This window comes from Carlito syrichta, unplaced genomic scaffold, assembly GCF_000164805.1.
Source record: "Carlito syrichta isolate Samal-C Ts95f unplaced genomic scaffold, Tarsius_syrichta-2.0.1 Scaffold300491, whole genome shotgun sequence".
Taxonomy (NCBI): domain Eukaryota; kingdom Metazoa; phylum Chordata; class Mammalia; order Primates; family Tarsiidae; genus Carlito; species Carlito syrichta.
This window is the reverse complement of record NW_007244587.1, coordinates 62117-79588: the sequence shown is the minus strand read 5'-3', so window position 1 is coordinate 79588 and position 17472 is coordinate 62117. Positions and strand designations below refer to the sequence as shown.

Genomic DNA, 17472 nt, shown 5'->3' with positions numbered 1-17472 from the left:
AAAAAGAAATGAAGCTTCGATGATATTTTCTAATGGCATCATTCCTAGCCTGTGCTAGCAGTCTGTATTGCCTTTTGAAGTTTAATCCTCAGATGGGCAAGTAACTTCTGGTAATTTATACCTTCCTTCTGGGCTTGCATTTTGCATGGTATTTATTGCTCTTAAGGCTTGATAGGGACTTGCAGTTATAATAAGACAGCTTCACTGCACACTATTCCCTTTGTTGCTAAAAGAACTAGGGAATGTGAAATGGTCTGATATATTTGAGTGTGTGTGGTATTTCTAAACCACATCCCCAGAGATTGGAGCTTGACTTAGGGAGAGTGTCAGGTTGGAAAATCATAAAAGTCTGGGAACTTTTTTTTTTTTTTGAGTTGGAGTCTCACTCTGTCACCCAGACTGGAGCGAAGTGGCCACTCCCAGCCACCGCAGCCTCGACCTGCTGGGTTCCAGCGATCCTTCCGCCTCAGCCTTCTAAGTAGCTGGAACTACAGGCACGCGCTACCACGCCCAGCTGGTTTTTGATTTATTGTAGAGATGAGGTCTCACCAACTTGCCCAGGCTGTTCTTGAACCCGTGGGCTCAGGCAACCCACTCACCTCAGCCTCCCAAAGCGCGGGATTACAGGCTGAGCCACCGAGCCCGACTAGTCTGGGAGTTTTGAACAGAGGGTATCCTAGACTTCATCAGACTCCTGTCACCATGACAACACTATTACAGTTGAAGGCTGGATTTAATGAATTCTGGAGATGACCTACCTTCACATGAGAACAGAAATACACTTGGCCTGCAGCTATGGGCTTTACCTTTTGTTCACCTTTACCCAGTGGGCAGCTCACTGTGCCCCTGTGGCCACTGGCTTTTACCTTTTTTGGACTTCCTTGTTGATGAGGTCCATTTCTGTGGTTCTCCTGAACATCTCTTCCTGAATCCAGTATCCTTGGTTACCTGGTCCCAGAATTTCAGGTCGGCATAGCTCTTTGCGGTTACAACGCTGGTAAACAGTGACCAGACGTCTGAGACGAGCCGTGAGAGCAGATGAAACTGGCCAGGGTGATCTGTCTGGGTCGGAGCCATCCTGGGCTTCAAACATCAGTAAGGATATTAGTATTTACAAACAGAACTAAAACAGGAGTGACTTTTTTGGTTTTGTTTAAATAAAAACAAAGTTGACTCTAACAAAGCTAATTTAATCAAAGTAGTCACCATTTTAATGACTGGCCCGGGAGCTAGGTATCTAGCTGGAGGAGGTACAATTTTGCATCAGGAACAGCTTATGCTGTGGTCGGTTCTGTTATCTCACAAACACAGATGTATCTTTCTGTGAGGGCAGAACTGATTTGAGGACCTTGCTCTGAAGCACAGACCCTTTGTTGCCTTCTTTATATAGGCTTTTGTGTAGCTGGTACTTCCAATTGCCAAAGTCTTTGTTAAATCTGAATTCAGAAAATTCAGAAACAAAAAAACCCAAACCAAACATCCCAAACTTTGCAAAACAAAAACCAACTCTTTTTTATCTCTCAGACTCCATCCTAATTTAAGATATTAACATTTATTTCACTTTTGAATTTCAGTGCCAGCTGAGGAAACCAGAGCCAGGTTAAAGCTCCATGTATGATTCCAGAAGAGTTTGATGAAGGTCAACTTACTTGGCTTTTAAACAATGCCTCCTTAAAAAGCAGCATTTTGATTACATATAAACTCCAGGATAACTATAAACTGGGACCTTACTTTTCTTTGCCTTCAGAAGTATACAGTCTCACCTGCCCGGCTGTCATCCTTCTTTTCACCGAAAATGCCATCACCTCCTTCACTGGAACTCTCCTAGGGATAAATGAAGCCATCCATCAATACACTGCAGCTCAGAAAGCACCAGTACAGAAGGAGCAAGCATGTACAAGAGACATCCCCTGCCTGTGAACATTTCAAAGACCAAGTCAGGACCTGATAAGTAAAGCTTTCTTCTGCATAGTCTTAAAGAGCCACAAAGCAATTTATTTAAAATAAGTACTCTCTCCCCTGGAAACATGTGTAATGCTTCTGCCTATAGAGAATCAGATTGAGGAATGATGAACTGGCATGCTCTCCCTAGCAACCACATTTTACAAATACCATTTTAGTTGTGAATTTAAATATTTGCTTTACTATCATCACTTGCAATTTAATACTGCCATTTCACAAAGGTTGTGCCTGTTTTTTTTCTGTGAAAAAGTGTCACACTCATATTCATTATGGTTTGCTTACTTCACAGCAACAGACAATATTTTCATTAAACACGACTGCTCCAGACATGAGACCTGATGGTGCAAAACCCCAGAAATTTAAAATTAAAATCATGACTTGAGCTCCAAGTGAATCTGGAGTAATATCACAGACAGAGAACTTATCTACATTGGTGTAATTGTCAAATTGACTCTAATGGGTCCTTCCACAAATCCTGCTTGGTCTTAGAAACAGAACCGTAAAACTCCTTATATATAATACATATAAGGGCTTGGGGGTAGAAGAGATTGGAGTCCAGTTAAAAAATACCACATTTTCAACACTAGGATGTGCTCTTTTTTGACTAGCATCTTTTGACTTGAATGAAATAGCACAGAATCTTTAAGACTTTGCCATATCAGAGGGCAGGGTTACAGAGGACAGGGTGAGCAAACTGTGACCTGCAGACTGTTTTTGTGTGACCCTCAAGCTAAGAATGGTTCTTACATTTTTAAAGGATGAAAAAAAGGGAAGAAGAATATGTGACAACGATCATATATGGCCCCCAAACCCAGGATATTTACTATCTGGTCCTTAATAAAAAATGTTTGCTGCCCACTGGACTGGAACGCACAGCACAGGTGACCAGTAACCTAATACAGCAGGCATGGACAGACACCTTCAACTGCCAATAGTTAAATTCAAAACACTTTCTTGGGCCCCTAATAACATGGATGAATCTAAAAGAGAAACTCTGAGATAGTAAAGAAGAACAGGAGCCCATTTTCTGAGTGTATTTCTCTCTAATGCGGAATAGTGACAATAGCTGATATTACTAAGAACTGTGAGTTCAGCATTGTGGCTTATCTCATTTAGAACTGTCTCATGAAGTAGAAACTATTACTATCTTCATTTTACAGATGCAGAAAACAAGGCCTGAAAAACTCAGTAACTTGCCCAAGATCACAAAGTTGGTCAGTGGCAGAGCCTAGGATTCAAATACAGGCTGTCTGATTTGAGAACCAATATTTTCATCTGTCAAGCTATCTAAAAAAGGGCAACATCAGAATCTTAGATGAAAATTGATTTTGGAGGGTGAAAACTTATTTAGTTATGTGGGGAACACTAGTTAATTTCACGTTCCTGGGTCAGAACTATCTCTGCCAGTTAATGTCTGTGAAGGGTGGAAACCTCAGGCGGATCTACTGTGATCGATTTTGAAGTGGCACGTAAACATGAGATCTCATCTTGTCCTACTTAGATAGTTAAAAAACAAACAAAACCAACCTACTATACTTTATGCACTTTTCTGCCAGAGAAAACTTTTTGGAATATCCTTGCAGTATCTGAGAAGATCCTCTGAATGCTAAAATTTACAAGCACAGACACTTATAGCTGAGAAATGTTCTACAGTCTATAAAATGTGGACAGCAGGCCAGATGTGATGGCTCAAGCCTGTAATCCCAGCACTTTGGAAGGCCGAGGTGAGAGGATTACCTGAGTCCACGGTTCGAGAATAGCCTGGGCAACTTGGCAAGACCTCACCTCTACAATCAATCAATCAATCAATCAATCAATCAACCAACCAATAAGCTGGGTGGTGGCACTTGCCTGTAGTTCCAGCTACTTGGAAGGCTGAGGCAGAAGGTTCGCCTGAGCCCAGCAGGTCAATGCTGGGGTGGCTGTAAGCACGCCACTGCACTCCAGCCTGGGTGACGGAGAGAGACTCCAAATAAAAAATAAAAAAATAAATAAGATAACCCCCCCCCAAAAAAATCATGGACAGCAGGTCCCAGAGCTACCATGCTCCTTATTATAACATACTAACATACTGGAGACTGATGTGGGCACAATCATATCCTAAATCCATGGGGGCATGCTCCCAGCTTGGTGTGAGGTAGGTACACAGCAGGCTACCCTTTCAGTCCATCTAAAAGCTTCTGTTGGTGCAATTAGAAAACACGAATAGCTTTAGGCAAAACCTCTCAAGTAAAGAAAACTTTTGGTATTAGAAGTATGTTTTTCTGTATCCTGTCCTCTCTTAGAGGTACATCCTCTCTCTATAAATGACAGAATTAAGAAGACCTAGTATGTCAGTAGCTCAAGTGAGAAAGGGGTCAGAATTTTAGTTAACAGACCGGGCTTGGTGGCTCAGCCTGTAATCCCAGCACTTTGGGAGGCTGAGGTGAGAGGATTGCCTGAGTCTGTGGGTTCAAGACCAGCCTGGGCAACTTGGCAAGACCTTGTCTCTATAATAAATCAAAAATTAGCCGGGCATGATAGCAAGTGCCTGTAGTTCTGGCTACTCGGAAGGCTGAGGTAGAAGGATAGCCTGAGCCCAGCAGGTCGACGCTGGGGTGGCCGTGAGCGTGCCATCACACTCCAGCCTGGGTGACGAAGTGAGACTCCAACTCCAACCCCCCCCCCCAAATTTTTACTTAGTAACCAGTTTGATGTGAGTGTGTGATGTGCCGTAGCAGAAATAGTCCTGGGCACACAGAAGGTCACGCATCTAGACAATGCAGTCTACCATTTACGATCTCAATTTCTGCTTACATGAATCAATTTGAAAGAGATGTTCATCTTAGAAGAGGTATGAATCAATCATCTCAAAGCGAAGGGCCCCAGAGTGCTAACTAGAACGTTAACAACAAAGGACACCGATTGGTCATAATACACAATTTCTCCATCTTGAGGCCATGTGGTTTGCAGTCTGACAATCTACTGCTATCTGGCTGTGGGCAATCTGTTTTCATCTCTCTCTAAGTTCATTTCTTCTTTTGCAAAATGTAGAGAATACCTACTTGATAGGGTGACTGAGGGGTACAAATGAGTAGATATATATAAAGTGATTCATCAAAAGCTGGCACAGGCTGGGTGAGGTGGCTCACACCTGGAATCCTAGCACTTTGGGAGGCTAAGGCAGGAGGTTTGTTTGAGCCCAGGAATTTAAGACCAGCCTGGGCAATAAATACAGCGAGACCCCCATCTCTATTAAAAAAGAATTAGTTGCGCATGGTGGCACATGCTGTAGTCCCAGCTACTAGGGAGGCTGAGGCAGGAGGATTTCTGGAGCCTGTAAGTTTGAGGCTGCAGTGAGCTATGACTGCACCACTGTACTCCAGCCTGGGCAACGGAGCAGGAATCTGCCAAAATACATATGTTCATCAAATGGTAGCTGGGAATGAGAAAATACAAATATTCCCACTTACTAGATATCACTTAAAATTTCTATCATTCCACTAAGGTGTGCATTTAAAGGAAGGTTTCATAATGTAATAAACTAGTAGCAATAACAACAAAGGTTTATTGAGCCCCCACATAAGCTGCCAGATTCTGTACTGTATTTTTTCATTTATTCATCATAACAATTCATCTTAAACAGGAAGGAACTGCAGAATGGGGAGAGGTTAATAAGGTCTGACTCCAGAGGACGAACCCTTAACCACTGTGTGGTATTGCCTCTGGTGGATGGAAGAAACACTGGGCCACCTGAAAAGCACTGCCAGTAACCAAAAGTTAACTTAACTCCATGCATGCTACTTCTCTATTGGGACATGGGGCTCTTTTTCCCTAACTGAAAGTAGAGGGTCCAGTCTCTCTTGATGGCTGCCCCTCCAGGCCTTTTTGCTTCCTCTATTTGGTCTTGGCGTGGGGGAGGTTGTGGCAACAGCAGTGCAGAACGGGTGGGACCTGCAGACACAGAATTTCCTCCATGCTTTTAAAAATGCCAGAGCCAACAGAACAAGTGACAAGCTGTCTTCTCACATTTAGCCAAATGATGAGTGTCTCTAAAGTGTCAGGAACGGTACTAGGTTCCAGAGTTGCAAGAGTGAAAAAGATAGGATTTTAATTCTTCTGGATCCCAGTCAGGGAGATTATGAGAGACACATTAATAAATTGTGGCCATGCAGTATGATAAGTGTTCTTCAATAGTGGGAAAACAAGCAAGTTCTCCAATTGCGCTAGATCCAAATTGGGTTGGGGTAAACTCATCTGAGAAGTGACTTTTGAGCAAGATACTGAAAAATGCAAAGGGGTTTGCCAGGAGAACACAAAGACTCTCTGTGCAAGATGACAGGATGTACAAAGGCATGGCACAAAAGACCTCAGATCTCACTGTGTTTTCCATTTTGTAGGAAAATCAACTTCATGTAGAAAATAAATATGTACCAAATACCATCAGCAATAACACTCAGGATTTTATTATGGAAAGATCACAGGATTTAGAAAAAGATGTGAGCATCTCTGGCTACATGACTTTTTTTGTGCAGTTGATTAAAATTATTTGAGCTTACTCCTCTCTACAATGGGCATAATGCCTAATTGAAGGGGAAATGTGCATTGTAAGCATACCCGTGTTCTATACCCACCCGTGTTCAGAGAACCTTCAGACTCTTAACTTACAAGACAAATGTGCTTGTTCAGTTCCTAATAAAGTTTTCTTACAATGGAATTTGGCCATTTTAGACATTTCCCTGAAAGTTCTTTCTAACCTCAGAAGTGAGAATCTATCCACAGACCTCCTGTTATAGAGAGCACCTGAGACACAGCACAGCCACCTGTGGTTGGAACGGTGGCACCAGCAAGAAGTCATGCTTATTACACCATAACTACAACAATGAAAGTTGTGCCATTGCTTGCTGCTGTTTCTGTTAAAAGAGGTGTTATTTTCTATACATAATGAGTTTGATAGAGATTTTGTTTATAACTCTAGGCTCCAGGTCATTTCAAACCAACAAACTTTCAGATAACTGCTTTAGGTCTCCATAGGTTCACTGAATCCAGCTGCATCTAAATTAGTAATCGTTTCCCAATCAAAAGCGCCACTGGTATTAGGGTTGGGTGCAGTGGCTCACACAAATAGTCCTAGTATTTTTGGAGGCCAAGGTGGGAGGAAGGCTTGAGTCCAGGAGAGTTCGAGACCAGCCTGGGCAATGCAGCAAGACCTTGTCTCTATAAAAAATTAGCCGGACAAGCTGGCTGGCATGTGTCTGTAGTCCCAGCTACCTGGGAGGCTCCTTAGCCTGAGCACAGGAGGTTGCAGCTATGATAAGCCATGATCATGCCATTGCACACCAACCTGGAAGGTAGAGTGAGACTCTCACTGAAAACAAAAAAAAGTGCTATTGGTATTAAAACAGAGAGAGGGTGGGGGAAGGAGTAGATTAGATCACCTCAAATGTCCCTTCCAACTTTAACATTTTATGCTTCTTTAAATGCCACACTTTAAGAGGATAATGACTACTCCAGAAAAAAGGAGTGTGCTATGAAAGGGATTGGAGTAGCAAGGGGTCTTGAGATGATATGATATGAAGAAAGATTGAGGAACTAGGACTATTTCACCTGAAAAGAGATTTAAAGAGATTAAAGTGGTTAGCTGACCTCGATAATTCAAAATTCTATCAGAGAGGCAAGATAAAACTGTTCTGTTCTTTGTGGTACCAGAAAGGAAATTAGGTGGGGTCTATGGAACCAACTGGGAGGCAGATTTTTGGTTCAGAATAAGGAATTATCGTCCAAAAATGAAACGAACTTCCTTGGAAGGTTTTGTTCCTTTTGTTTTCCCATGAACTCCCAGGAGCCCCTAACCTAGCTGGAATGATCCAATAGCTATGTTATAGTGGGAATGGCACACTGAGGGACCACTCAGATGTGCGCTAAGGCTTCTACAATGCTAAGATTCTGCCAATCTGCCTTAGTGAACAGGCCCCTTACACAAGGCTTCGGGCTTCTTTAACTCTGCCTGCTGCTGATCTGCCTAAGGATAGAGTTGGGAGAAACACTTGAGTGTCTTCAATGCAGGAGGTACAGGTGAGAGGGACGTAGGATGGGTAGCAGGCCTAGCTCAGGTGTTAGCCAGTCCTCTACAAGTGTTGTTTTAACACTTGGGCTAGAAGTTAAGCTGAATCTGTTTATAGTCTGTCCATCTCAAAGTCTGGGAGAATCCACTTTCCATTCTCTCTGCTTTTGATGATAGTCTAATGTGTCAGGTTTTAAGGATTTGAAGAGCAAAAGAAATCATTCAGGAATTCATTTTATACATGAATCAAAAGTAGTTCCAGAGTTTAACCCTACTTATTTATACCGATTCTATCACAACTCCTTTTAGTGTCACAACTCCTTTTAGTGTCACTCTGACTGATCAGTTAAGCACATGAAGTTTAATATGAACAACTTTCAGAGACTGGCCTGGTCAATAATTAGTCTGGTGGCTACCTTTTCTTTGTTTCTTTTTTTTTTTTTGAGTCAGAGTCTCATTCTCCTGCCCAGGCTGAAGTGCAGTGGCATGCTCATGGCCACCCTAATCTTGACCTGCTGGGCTCCAGTGATCCTTCCACCTCAAAATAAATAAATAAAAAGCAATATAAACTTCTGCTTTGGGGATGTGCAATTTTCCCTATTCTTCACTAAAACACCTACATATTAAATATAAAACAAATGTAAAAAAATTAAAAGAGAAGGCAGGACAAATTAGAGACCTTAGGACCGAAGGAACAGCATGCTGATGAGTTACATAGGGCCTTCCCCCCACATATATCCTAGATTTAGAGTTAAAGAAGCCAGTTACCTGGATATGCCAAAGGGCACAGACCAAAAAAGTCCCAAGAAAAGCCAGTTGTTTCTAGCAAAGGACTAGGAAAGGTGCAGGTTAGGAACACAGAAAATATTAAGACAATAACTGCTATACCCAGCCCAATAACACAGAAAAAACTGTGGCTCACTCCATCCATCCCAGCCTACTGGGAGCCTAGACTTGCACCTTCTCCAGGTGGTGACAGGGTATCCCATTCCCCTGCTGGAGCAGTATCAGGAAAAGCTAAGTAATAAGTCAGGATTTTCATCCCTGAAAGGTAGTAATGAGATCTCTTGCCTCAACTCATAGGTGTCAGTAAAGAGCACGTGGGAAGCTGAACTTCTATCCCTGCCCAACAATAAAGAGAAACAATCGCCTTTCAGGTGTTAATGGGAATAGACTGGAAACACGAACTTCTCTTCCCATATCACAGAAACAAGGTATCCTCCCTCCCTGCCCCATTCCTCTGCCAAGAGAGGTGGCAGAAAAAGTCAGCTAAAACAGAAGGTTTAAATAAGATCCAAAGTCTCACACTGTAATATCCAAAATGTCCAGGTTTCAATTAAAAAAAAATCACCTATATCAAGAACCAGAGGATCTCAAATTGAAGGAAAAATACACTAAAGAGACCCATGCTTAGATGATAGATCTTAAAATTATGTGTCATTATGTATATATATATATGTCTGTGAATATATATATATATATATATATATTTTTTTTTTTTTTTGAGTCGGAGTCTCACTCTGTTGCCCAGGCTGGAGTGCAGTAGAACACTCACGGCCACCCCAGCATCAACCTGCTGGGCTCTGGCGATCCTTCTGCCTCAGTCTTCCAAGTAGCCGAAACTACAGGTGTGCGCTACCATGCCTGACTAAGTTTTTATTTTATTGTAGAGATGAGGTCTCACCAAGATGTTTGGGCTGGTCTTGAACGCACGGGCCTAGGCAATCCACTCGCCTTGGCCTCCCAAAGTGCTGGGATTACAGGCTGAGCCACCGAACCCGGCCAACATAATAATTTAAAATAGTCATCAATGAGCCATTGTGAATATCCTTACTACAAACTAAAAAATGGAAAGTCACAGCAAAAAAAGATCCAAAGAAGAACTGAAAGGAAATTTTAGATTTGTAAAGTACAATAAATTGGAAAAACAAACACAAATCCCAAAACAGAAACCCTCAATAGACAGACCTGACATCAGAATGGAGAAGGAAAATAGCTAGTGAAGTCAAAGACAGAATAATAGAACGTACACAGTGTGAATAATAGAGTAAATAGGTTGGGGGAAAAAATTAAACAGAGCCTCACAGACCCGTGTGACTACAACAAAAGACCTACCACTCATTTCATTGGTGTTCTGGAAGGGAAAGACAAGAGTACTCAAAGAAAACATGGCTGAAAATGCCTCACATTTAGCAAAAGACAAAAACCTACAGATTCAAGAAGGTGAATGAACTCCGAACAGGATAAACTCAAACAAATCCACATACACAAAAATCATAGTTAAGATGAAAACTAAAGACAAAGAAAAAAAGTCTTGACAGCATCGAGAGAAGACATCTTACTTATAAGGTAAAAAAACAATCTGAGTGACAGCAAATTTCTCATCAGGAACCACAGAAGACAGAACATTTTTCAAAAGAACTATCAACCCCAAAATCCTGCTTCTGGTGAAAGTATGCTTCAGGAATGAAGGTGATATTAAGAAATTTTCAGATGACTAAAAATTAAGAGAAGTGTCATCATCAGGTCTATTCTGAAAGAATGGTTAGAGAAATTTCTCTAAATAGAAAACAGTAAAAAAAAACCTCTAAAACACCAGGAAGAAGAAAGAATACGGAAAACAAGATATGGGTAAATACAGCACACTTTTCTTCCCCTCTTGAGTTCTAAAAATTTTATCTGATAGTTGAAACAAAAATTTTAACATCATTTTATATAGTTCTTAATGTATAGGGAAGAATATTTAAGATAATTACATTATAAATGAGGGAAGATAAAGAAACAAAAATGGAAGTAAGATATCTACACTTTACCTAAGCTAATAAAATGATGGTACTAGTGGACTGTGAAATATTACATATACAGGGGTACCAAAAAATGTATACATATTTTAAGAGATGCTATCTATGTATTACTTTTCAAAGATGAACAAAATTATGGTAGCAATGTGTACTATGATATTCGCTCAACTGTGCTTCTGCCATTTTCTTTGACTGTCCTGCCTGTCCCATGGTGACTCTAGCATTCATTTGATTAGCGCCACCTTTTGAGCGAACATCATACTTAAAATGTGTATACATTTTTTGGGCATCCCCTGTGTGTATAATGAAATACCTAAAATCGCTAAAAAGCTATAAACAAAATCAATAAATAAAAAATGAAACCATAAAAAATGTTCATGTAACTGAGAGGAATGGAGGTAAAAAAAAATAGATAATAAAATACCAGATAAAACAATAAAATGACAGACTTAAGTTTTAATGTATCAATACTTACATTAAATGTAAATGGTCTGAACATAACAACTAGAAGACAGAGATTGGCAGAATGCATTAAAAATGATGTCCCAACTATATGCTAACTATAGAAAACTCACTTCAAACAATAAAGGCAGATTGAAAGACAAAGAATAAAAGAGTTATATTTATGAAAACATTAATTAAAGGAAACCAGGAGTAGCTATAGTAATATCAGATAAAGCACACTTCAGAGCAAAGAAAAGTACCAGAGATAGAGAGGGCCATTATATAATAACAGCATCAATTCACCAAGAACCTATAATCTTGTATTTTTTTTTTTTTGAGACAGGGTCTTACTCTGTTGCCCAGGCTGGAGTGCAACGGCAGGATGATAGCTCACTGCAACCTCGAACTCCTGGGCTCAAGTGATCCTCCCACCTTAGTCTCCCAGGTAGCTAGGACTATAGGTATGCACCACCACATCTCGCTAATTAAATAAATTATTTTTGCAGAGATGGAGGTTTTGCTATGTTGCCCAGGTTGGTCTTGAGCTTCTGGCTTCAAGCAATCCTTCTGCTTTAGCCTCATATACTGCTGAGATTACAGGCATGAGCTACCATGCCTGGCCAACAACATATATTCTTAAATGTTTATGCACCAAACAACAAAATTACAAAATATATGCAGCAAAACTGATAGAACTGAAAAGATAAATAAATAAATCCACAATTATAGTTGGAGACTTCAGTGCCCTTCTCTCAAAAATTGATGAAAAAACTAGACAGAAAATCAGCAAGAACTCCACAACACTATCAACCAACAGGATTAAATCACCATTTATGAAACTCCACTTAACAAAACCATCACACATTCTTGTCAAGTGCTCATGAAACATACATCAAGACAGACCATATTCTGGGCCATAAAACGAACCTTAACAAATTTAAAACAACTGAAATCATACAGAATGTGTTCTCATCACAGTGTAATCAAACTAGAGATCAGCAGCAGAACAATAATAGGAAAATCTCCAAAAAATTAAACAATAAGTAATAAACCTCTGAAGTCTCAAGGAAAATTTAAAAAAATACATTAAACTAAATGAAAGTAAAAATGCAACAGCAAAATTTGTAGGGCACAGCTAAAGCAATACTGAAGGACACTTATAGCACTAAATGCATACATCAGACAAGTGGAAGTTTCAAATCAATAATATAGAAGAGCTCCCACCCCAAATATCTAGCAAAAGAAATAAAACCAAAGCAAGTAGAAAAAAATAAAGTAATAAAGTATATAAATCAATGAAATTTAAGTCAGGAAAACAGAAGGAGAAAAATAACTGAAACAAAGCTCATTCTTTTAAAAGATAAATAGACAAATCTCCAGCAAGACTGAAAAAGAAAAAAGAGAAAGGACACAAATTACCAAAATCAAGAATCAAATGGGATAGCACTACAAATTCTATTATCTAAAGGATAATAAGGGAATACTACGAACAACTCAAGACACATAAATCTGACAATATGGATAAAATAGACCAATTCCTTGAAAAACATAAGCTACTACAATTTACCCAATATAAAATAAGACAACTGAATTTATAATTTAAAAACTCCTTCAAAAAGAAATCTCCAGGCCTCAGATGATTTTACTGGAAAATCTTATCAATCATTAAAGAATTAATAACAATTCTAGACACTCTGTATCAGAAAATAGAAGAAGGAAAACTCATTCATTTTATAAAGCTTACATTATTCTGAAACAAAAACCAAAAACAGTACCATAAAAGATTAACACAGACCAATATCCTTCAGGAATAGAGATGCAAAAATTCTTTAAAAAAAAATAGCAAATAGAATTCAACAATATATTAAAAAAATTATACACCATGACCAAGTATGGTTTAGGCTAGCAATGCAAGGCTGGTTCAATATTTGAAAATTGATCACTGTAAACTACCATATTAATAAGCTTAAGAAAAATCAGATGATCATATCCATTGGTACAAAACATGCTTACGACAAAATTCAACACTCATTTATAATAAAAACTCCTAGAAAACTAGAAGCATAGGAAAACACCCTAATTTTTGATTAAAAAACATCGACAAAAGAACTTACAGGTAACATTATGCTTAATAGTAAAAGACTGAATATCTTCCTTCTAACATCAGGAACAAGGCAAAGATATCTGCTCCCACCACTCTCATTCAACACAGAAGTTTTAGTCAGTATAATAAAGGGAAGAAAAGGGGAAAAAAGGTATACAGATTAGAAAGGAAGAAATAAAAATATCCCTATTTGCAGATGACATAATTATTGACACAGAAAATCCTAAGGAAACCAAAAAAATAAAAAACTAAAAAAAACGAAAATAAGTGAGTCCAGCCAGGCTCGGTGGCTCAGCCTGTAATCCCAGCACTTTGGGAGGCTGAAGTGAGTGGACTGCCTGAGCCCGCAGGTTCGAGACCCACCTGGGCAACTTGGCAAGACCTCATCTCTACAATAAATAAAAAAATCAGCTGGGCATGGTAGCGCACGCCTGCAATTCCGGCTATTCGGAAGGCTGAGGCAGAAGGATCGCTGGAGCCCAGCAGGTCGAGGCTGCGGTGGCCGGGAGCGGCCACTGCACTCTAGTCTGGGTGACAGAGTGAGACTCCAACTCAAAAAAAAAAAAAAAAAATAAGTGAGTCCAGCAAGGTTGTAGGATACAAGACAAGCATAAAAAATCAATTGTATTTCTGTATATTAGCAATGAACATGTAGACAGTGAAGTTAAAAATACAACATCATTTACAATCCTTCCAAGGAAAATGAAACACTGAGGTAAAGCTAATAAACGTGTACAAGACTTGTATGCTGAAAACTGCAAAATGCTGATGAAAGAAATCAAAGATAAAGAGAGATACACAGTAAGATTCAGTATAGTAAAAACTCAATATAATTAAGATGTCAAGTTTCTTCAAAGTGGTATAAAGGTCTAATGCATTTCCTATCAAAATCCCAGCAAGAGTTTTTATAGATAAGATTATTCTCAAATTTATTTGGAAAGGCAAAGGAATAAGAAAAGTGAAAATAATTTTGAAAAAGAAGAATAAGGTGGGAGGAATCAGTTTACCAATTTTAAGACTTATGGTATCGCTACAAGACTGTGTTCTCTTGGCAGAGGAACAGACAAATAGATCAGTGGAACAAAAGAGAGGCACACAAATCGAGAACCCAGAAACAGAGGCACACAGATATGCTGAATTAATTTTTTGATAAAGGTGCAAAAGCAATTACACAGAGTAAAGAAAATCTTTTTGTGTGTGTGTGTGTTTTTCACTCTGTTGCCCAGGCTGGAGTGTAGTGGCATGCTCATGGCCACCCCAGCGTTGACCTACTAGGCTCAGGCGATCCCTTCTGCCTCAGCCTTCCAATCCTTCCAAGGAAAATGAAGTACAGGTGTGTGCTACCACACCTGGCTAATTTTTTTGATGTATTGTAGAGATGAGGTCTTGCCAAGTTGCCCAGGCTGGTCTCGAAACCGCAGGCTCCGGCTATCCTCTTGCCTCGATCTTCCAAAGGGCTGGGATTATAGCCTTGAGCCACTGTGCCCAGCCAAGAAAGCCTTTTTAAACAAATGGATCTAGAACAACTGGACATCAATAGGCTTAAAAAAAAAAAATGAACATTGATTTGAATCTCTCTACTTACATGAAAATTAAGTTAAAATGGATCAGAGATGTAAATGTAAAACCATAAAATATTTAGGAAAATTCCAGGAGAAAATCTTCAGGATCTTAAGTGAGGCAAAGCTCTTAGATTTGACACCACAAGCATAATCTATAAAAGCAAAAGTTGATAAACTGGACTTCACAAAATTAAAAACTGTTGCTCTGTGACAGTCAACATGCCCAAGATAAAAAGACAAACTACAGTGTGAAAGAAAACATTTGCAAACATATCTCCAAAAGACTGTATCTGGAATAATAAATAATTCTAAAAGAGCAACAGTAAAACAAACAATGAAATTAGAATAGGGGTAAGGGACATAAACATTTCACTGAAGAAGATATACAGATGGCAATTAAGCACATAATATGTCAAACATCATTATGTATTAGGGAAGTGCAAATTAAAACTGCCATGAGGTATTACTACCCACCCACTTGAATGGCTCAAGTAAAAAACCAGTAACACCAAATGCTGGTGAGGTTTGGAATTCAGAGAAAAGTAGATAACTCACACATTACTAGTAGGAATGTAAAATGGTACAGTCATTCTAGAAAACAGTTTGTAGTTTCTTAAAAAACGAAACTACCATATGACCCAACAATAACGCTCCTGAGTATCCCAGACAAATGAAAATGTTTATTCACACAAAAACATATATGCAAATGATTATAGAAGCCTTATTCTTAATAGTCAAACACTGGAAACAACCTAGATGTTCTTCAAGGGATGAAAGATTAAATAAGCTGTGGTTCACCCATACCACAGAACACTACTTAGCAATAAAAAGGCATGAACTAATACAGACAACAACCTGCATGAATCCCCAGGAAAGTATGCTGAGTGAAAAAAAGGTCTATCCCTAAAGGTTACATACTGTATGGTTCCATTATTAAAATGAAGAACAGATTGGTAGTTGCCAGAAACTAAATAGCAGGTAAGACAGAAGGAATGGATGTGGCTATAAGACAGCATCATGATGAATCTTTGTGGTCATGGAAATGTCCTGTATCTTGACTCTATCAAAGTCATTATCCTGGTTGTGATATTGTATTATAATTTTAACATGACATATGGGAGAAACTGGATAAAGGGTGCATGTCATCTCTCTGTATTGTATTTTAAAACTGCATCTGAAATCTATAGTTATCTCAAAATAAAAAGTTTAATTAAGGTAAGAATGCACTATAGTCTATATGTTTAAAAATTTCCCAAAAACAAATACTGAGGAAAATGCAATGCACCTGCAGTAATGCAATCAAGTTTCCCATGACCACTATTAGGATGGGATTTCTCTTTTGATTTGAAAGACAGTGTAGATTACTAATACTGCACATTTGACTCACCGTTTGTTTCTGGGGGCCATCTAATTTGTCCTCAGCATTGTCTTCTTTATCTGTGTTGCCTCTAAATAAAAGGAAAAAAAAGGCATCACATACTACCCAGGAGTTTCTCCCTAGTAGATTCCCCTTAGCATGGCCCAAATGAGAGAGAGAGAGATAGACAGACAGATACCACAGTCACATAACTTTTATTATAGTATAGTGTTATATTTTACTGTTATTGTTGTTAATCTCTTAGTGTGTCTTATTTATAAATTAAACTTTACCATAGGTATAGTGTTCTATCTTACTGTTATTGTTGTTAATCTCTTAGTGTGTCTTATTTATAAATTATCTTTACCATAGGTATGCATGTTTAGGAAGAAATAGTCTATAGAGGGTTTGGTACTATCTGAGGTTTCAGGTATCCACTGAAGGTCCTGGAGCGTATCCCCGGTAGATAAAGGGGAACTACCAAATCGACCCTCTGTATCCATGTGGGGATATCAAGATTGGTCTCAAGTCCTTCAGTTGGGCCTCTCTATCTGAGGGTTCTGCATCCATGGATATGGAGAGCCCACGGTAGATCCCTTCCTCCACAGGCACTCCAAGTCTTAGTTTTTCCCTTTCTTTCGGGATAACTCAAGAGATATTGATAATGACAGAAACTAGCACCAAACAGTGCCATCACTTCTCTGGCAAGGACCTCTACTCAACTGAGCCTGAAGGCTCCAGCTCCATGTCTACTCAGGCAAGTTCAGAGGACAGCTATTGAACAATGCTACTGGCAGAAAAAAGGTAATTCCTGCCTATCAAGAGTCATATGATCATGTGGCTCTGACAAGAGAACAGATTCAAGAGACAGAAGGCCCCGCAAGCCCCTTGAGGCCAGATGCTGCGACCCTTAGATCCCAGTAGGATGACTCTTCCCACAGATTCACCTACATGTGGTAAAAGTCATTTCCTTGGAAGGGAGCTCTGTTGCTAACTGCTGAGAAGGGCATTTGCCTTGTTACCACCAGACTCTTGCAGCTAGGTCAGCTGCCTGAAGTCTTCTCTCTAGTGAGCTTAACTATTGCTGATGCTTATCTGTTTTTCATGTTTCCTTTTAAAATTGACTTTGAAATATTCCTGTCCCAAATACTCTTGTCTTTGCTTCCTATGTGCTGAAGGCAGAAGAACCTCCTACATTT

The 17472-nt window shown here is 39.4% G+C and overlaps 1 protein-coding gene across 1 annotated transcript in view; it reads right to left on the bottom strand.

Moving 5' to 3' along the window:
- The window catches only part of CHD6 (chromodomain helicase DNA binding protein 6), a 96867-nt gene that overhangs the window by 23132 nt on the left and 56263 nt on the right, over positions 1-17472 (bottom strand). Inside the window, exons 17-19 of the mRNA XM_008054734.1 lie at positions 16304-16364; positions 1764-1824; positions 867-1083 (exon numbers count right to left, since the gene is read on the bottom strand). Of these exons, the coding sequence (XP_008052925.1) occupies positions 867-1083; positions 1764-1824; positions 16304-16364 (339 nt within the window). The remainder of the gene's footprint in view (positions 1-866; positions 1084-1763; positions 1825-16303; positions 16365-17472) is intronic.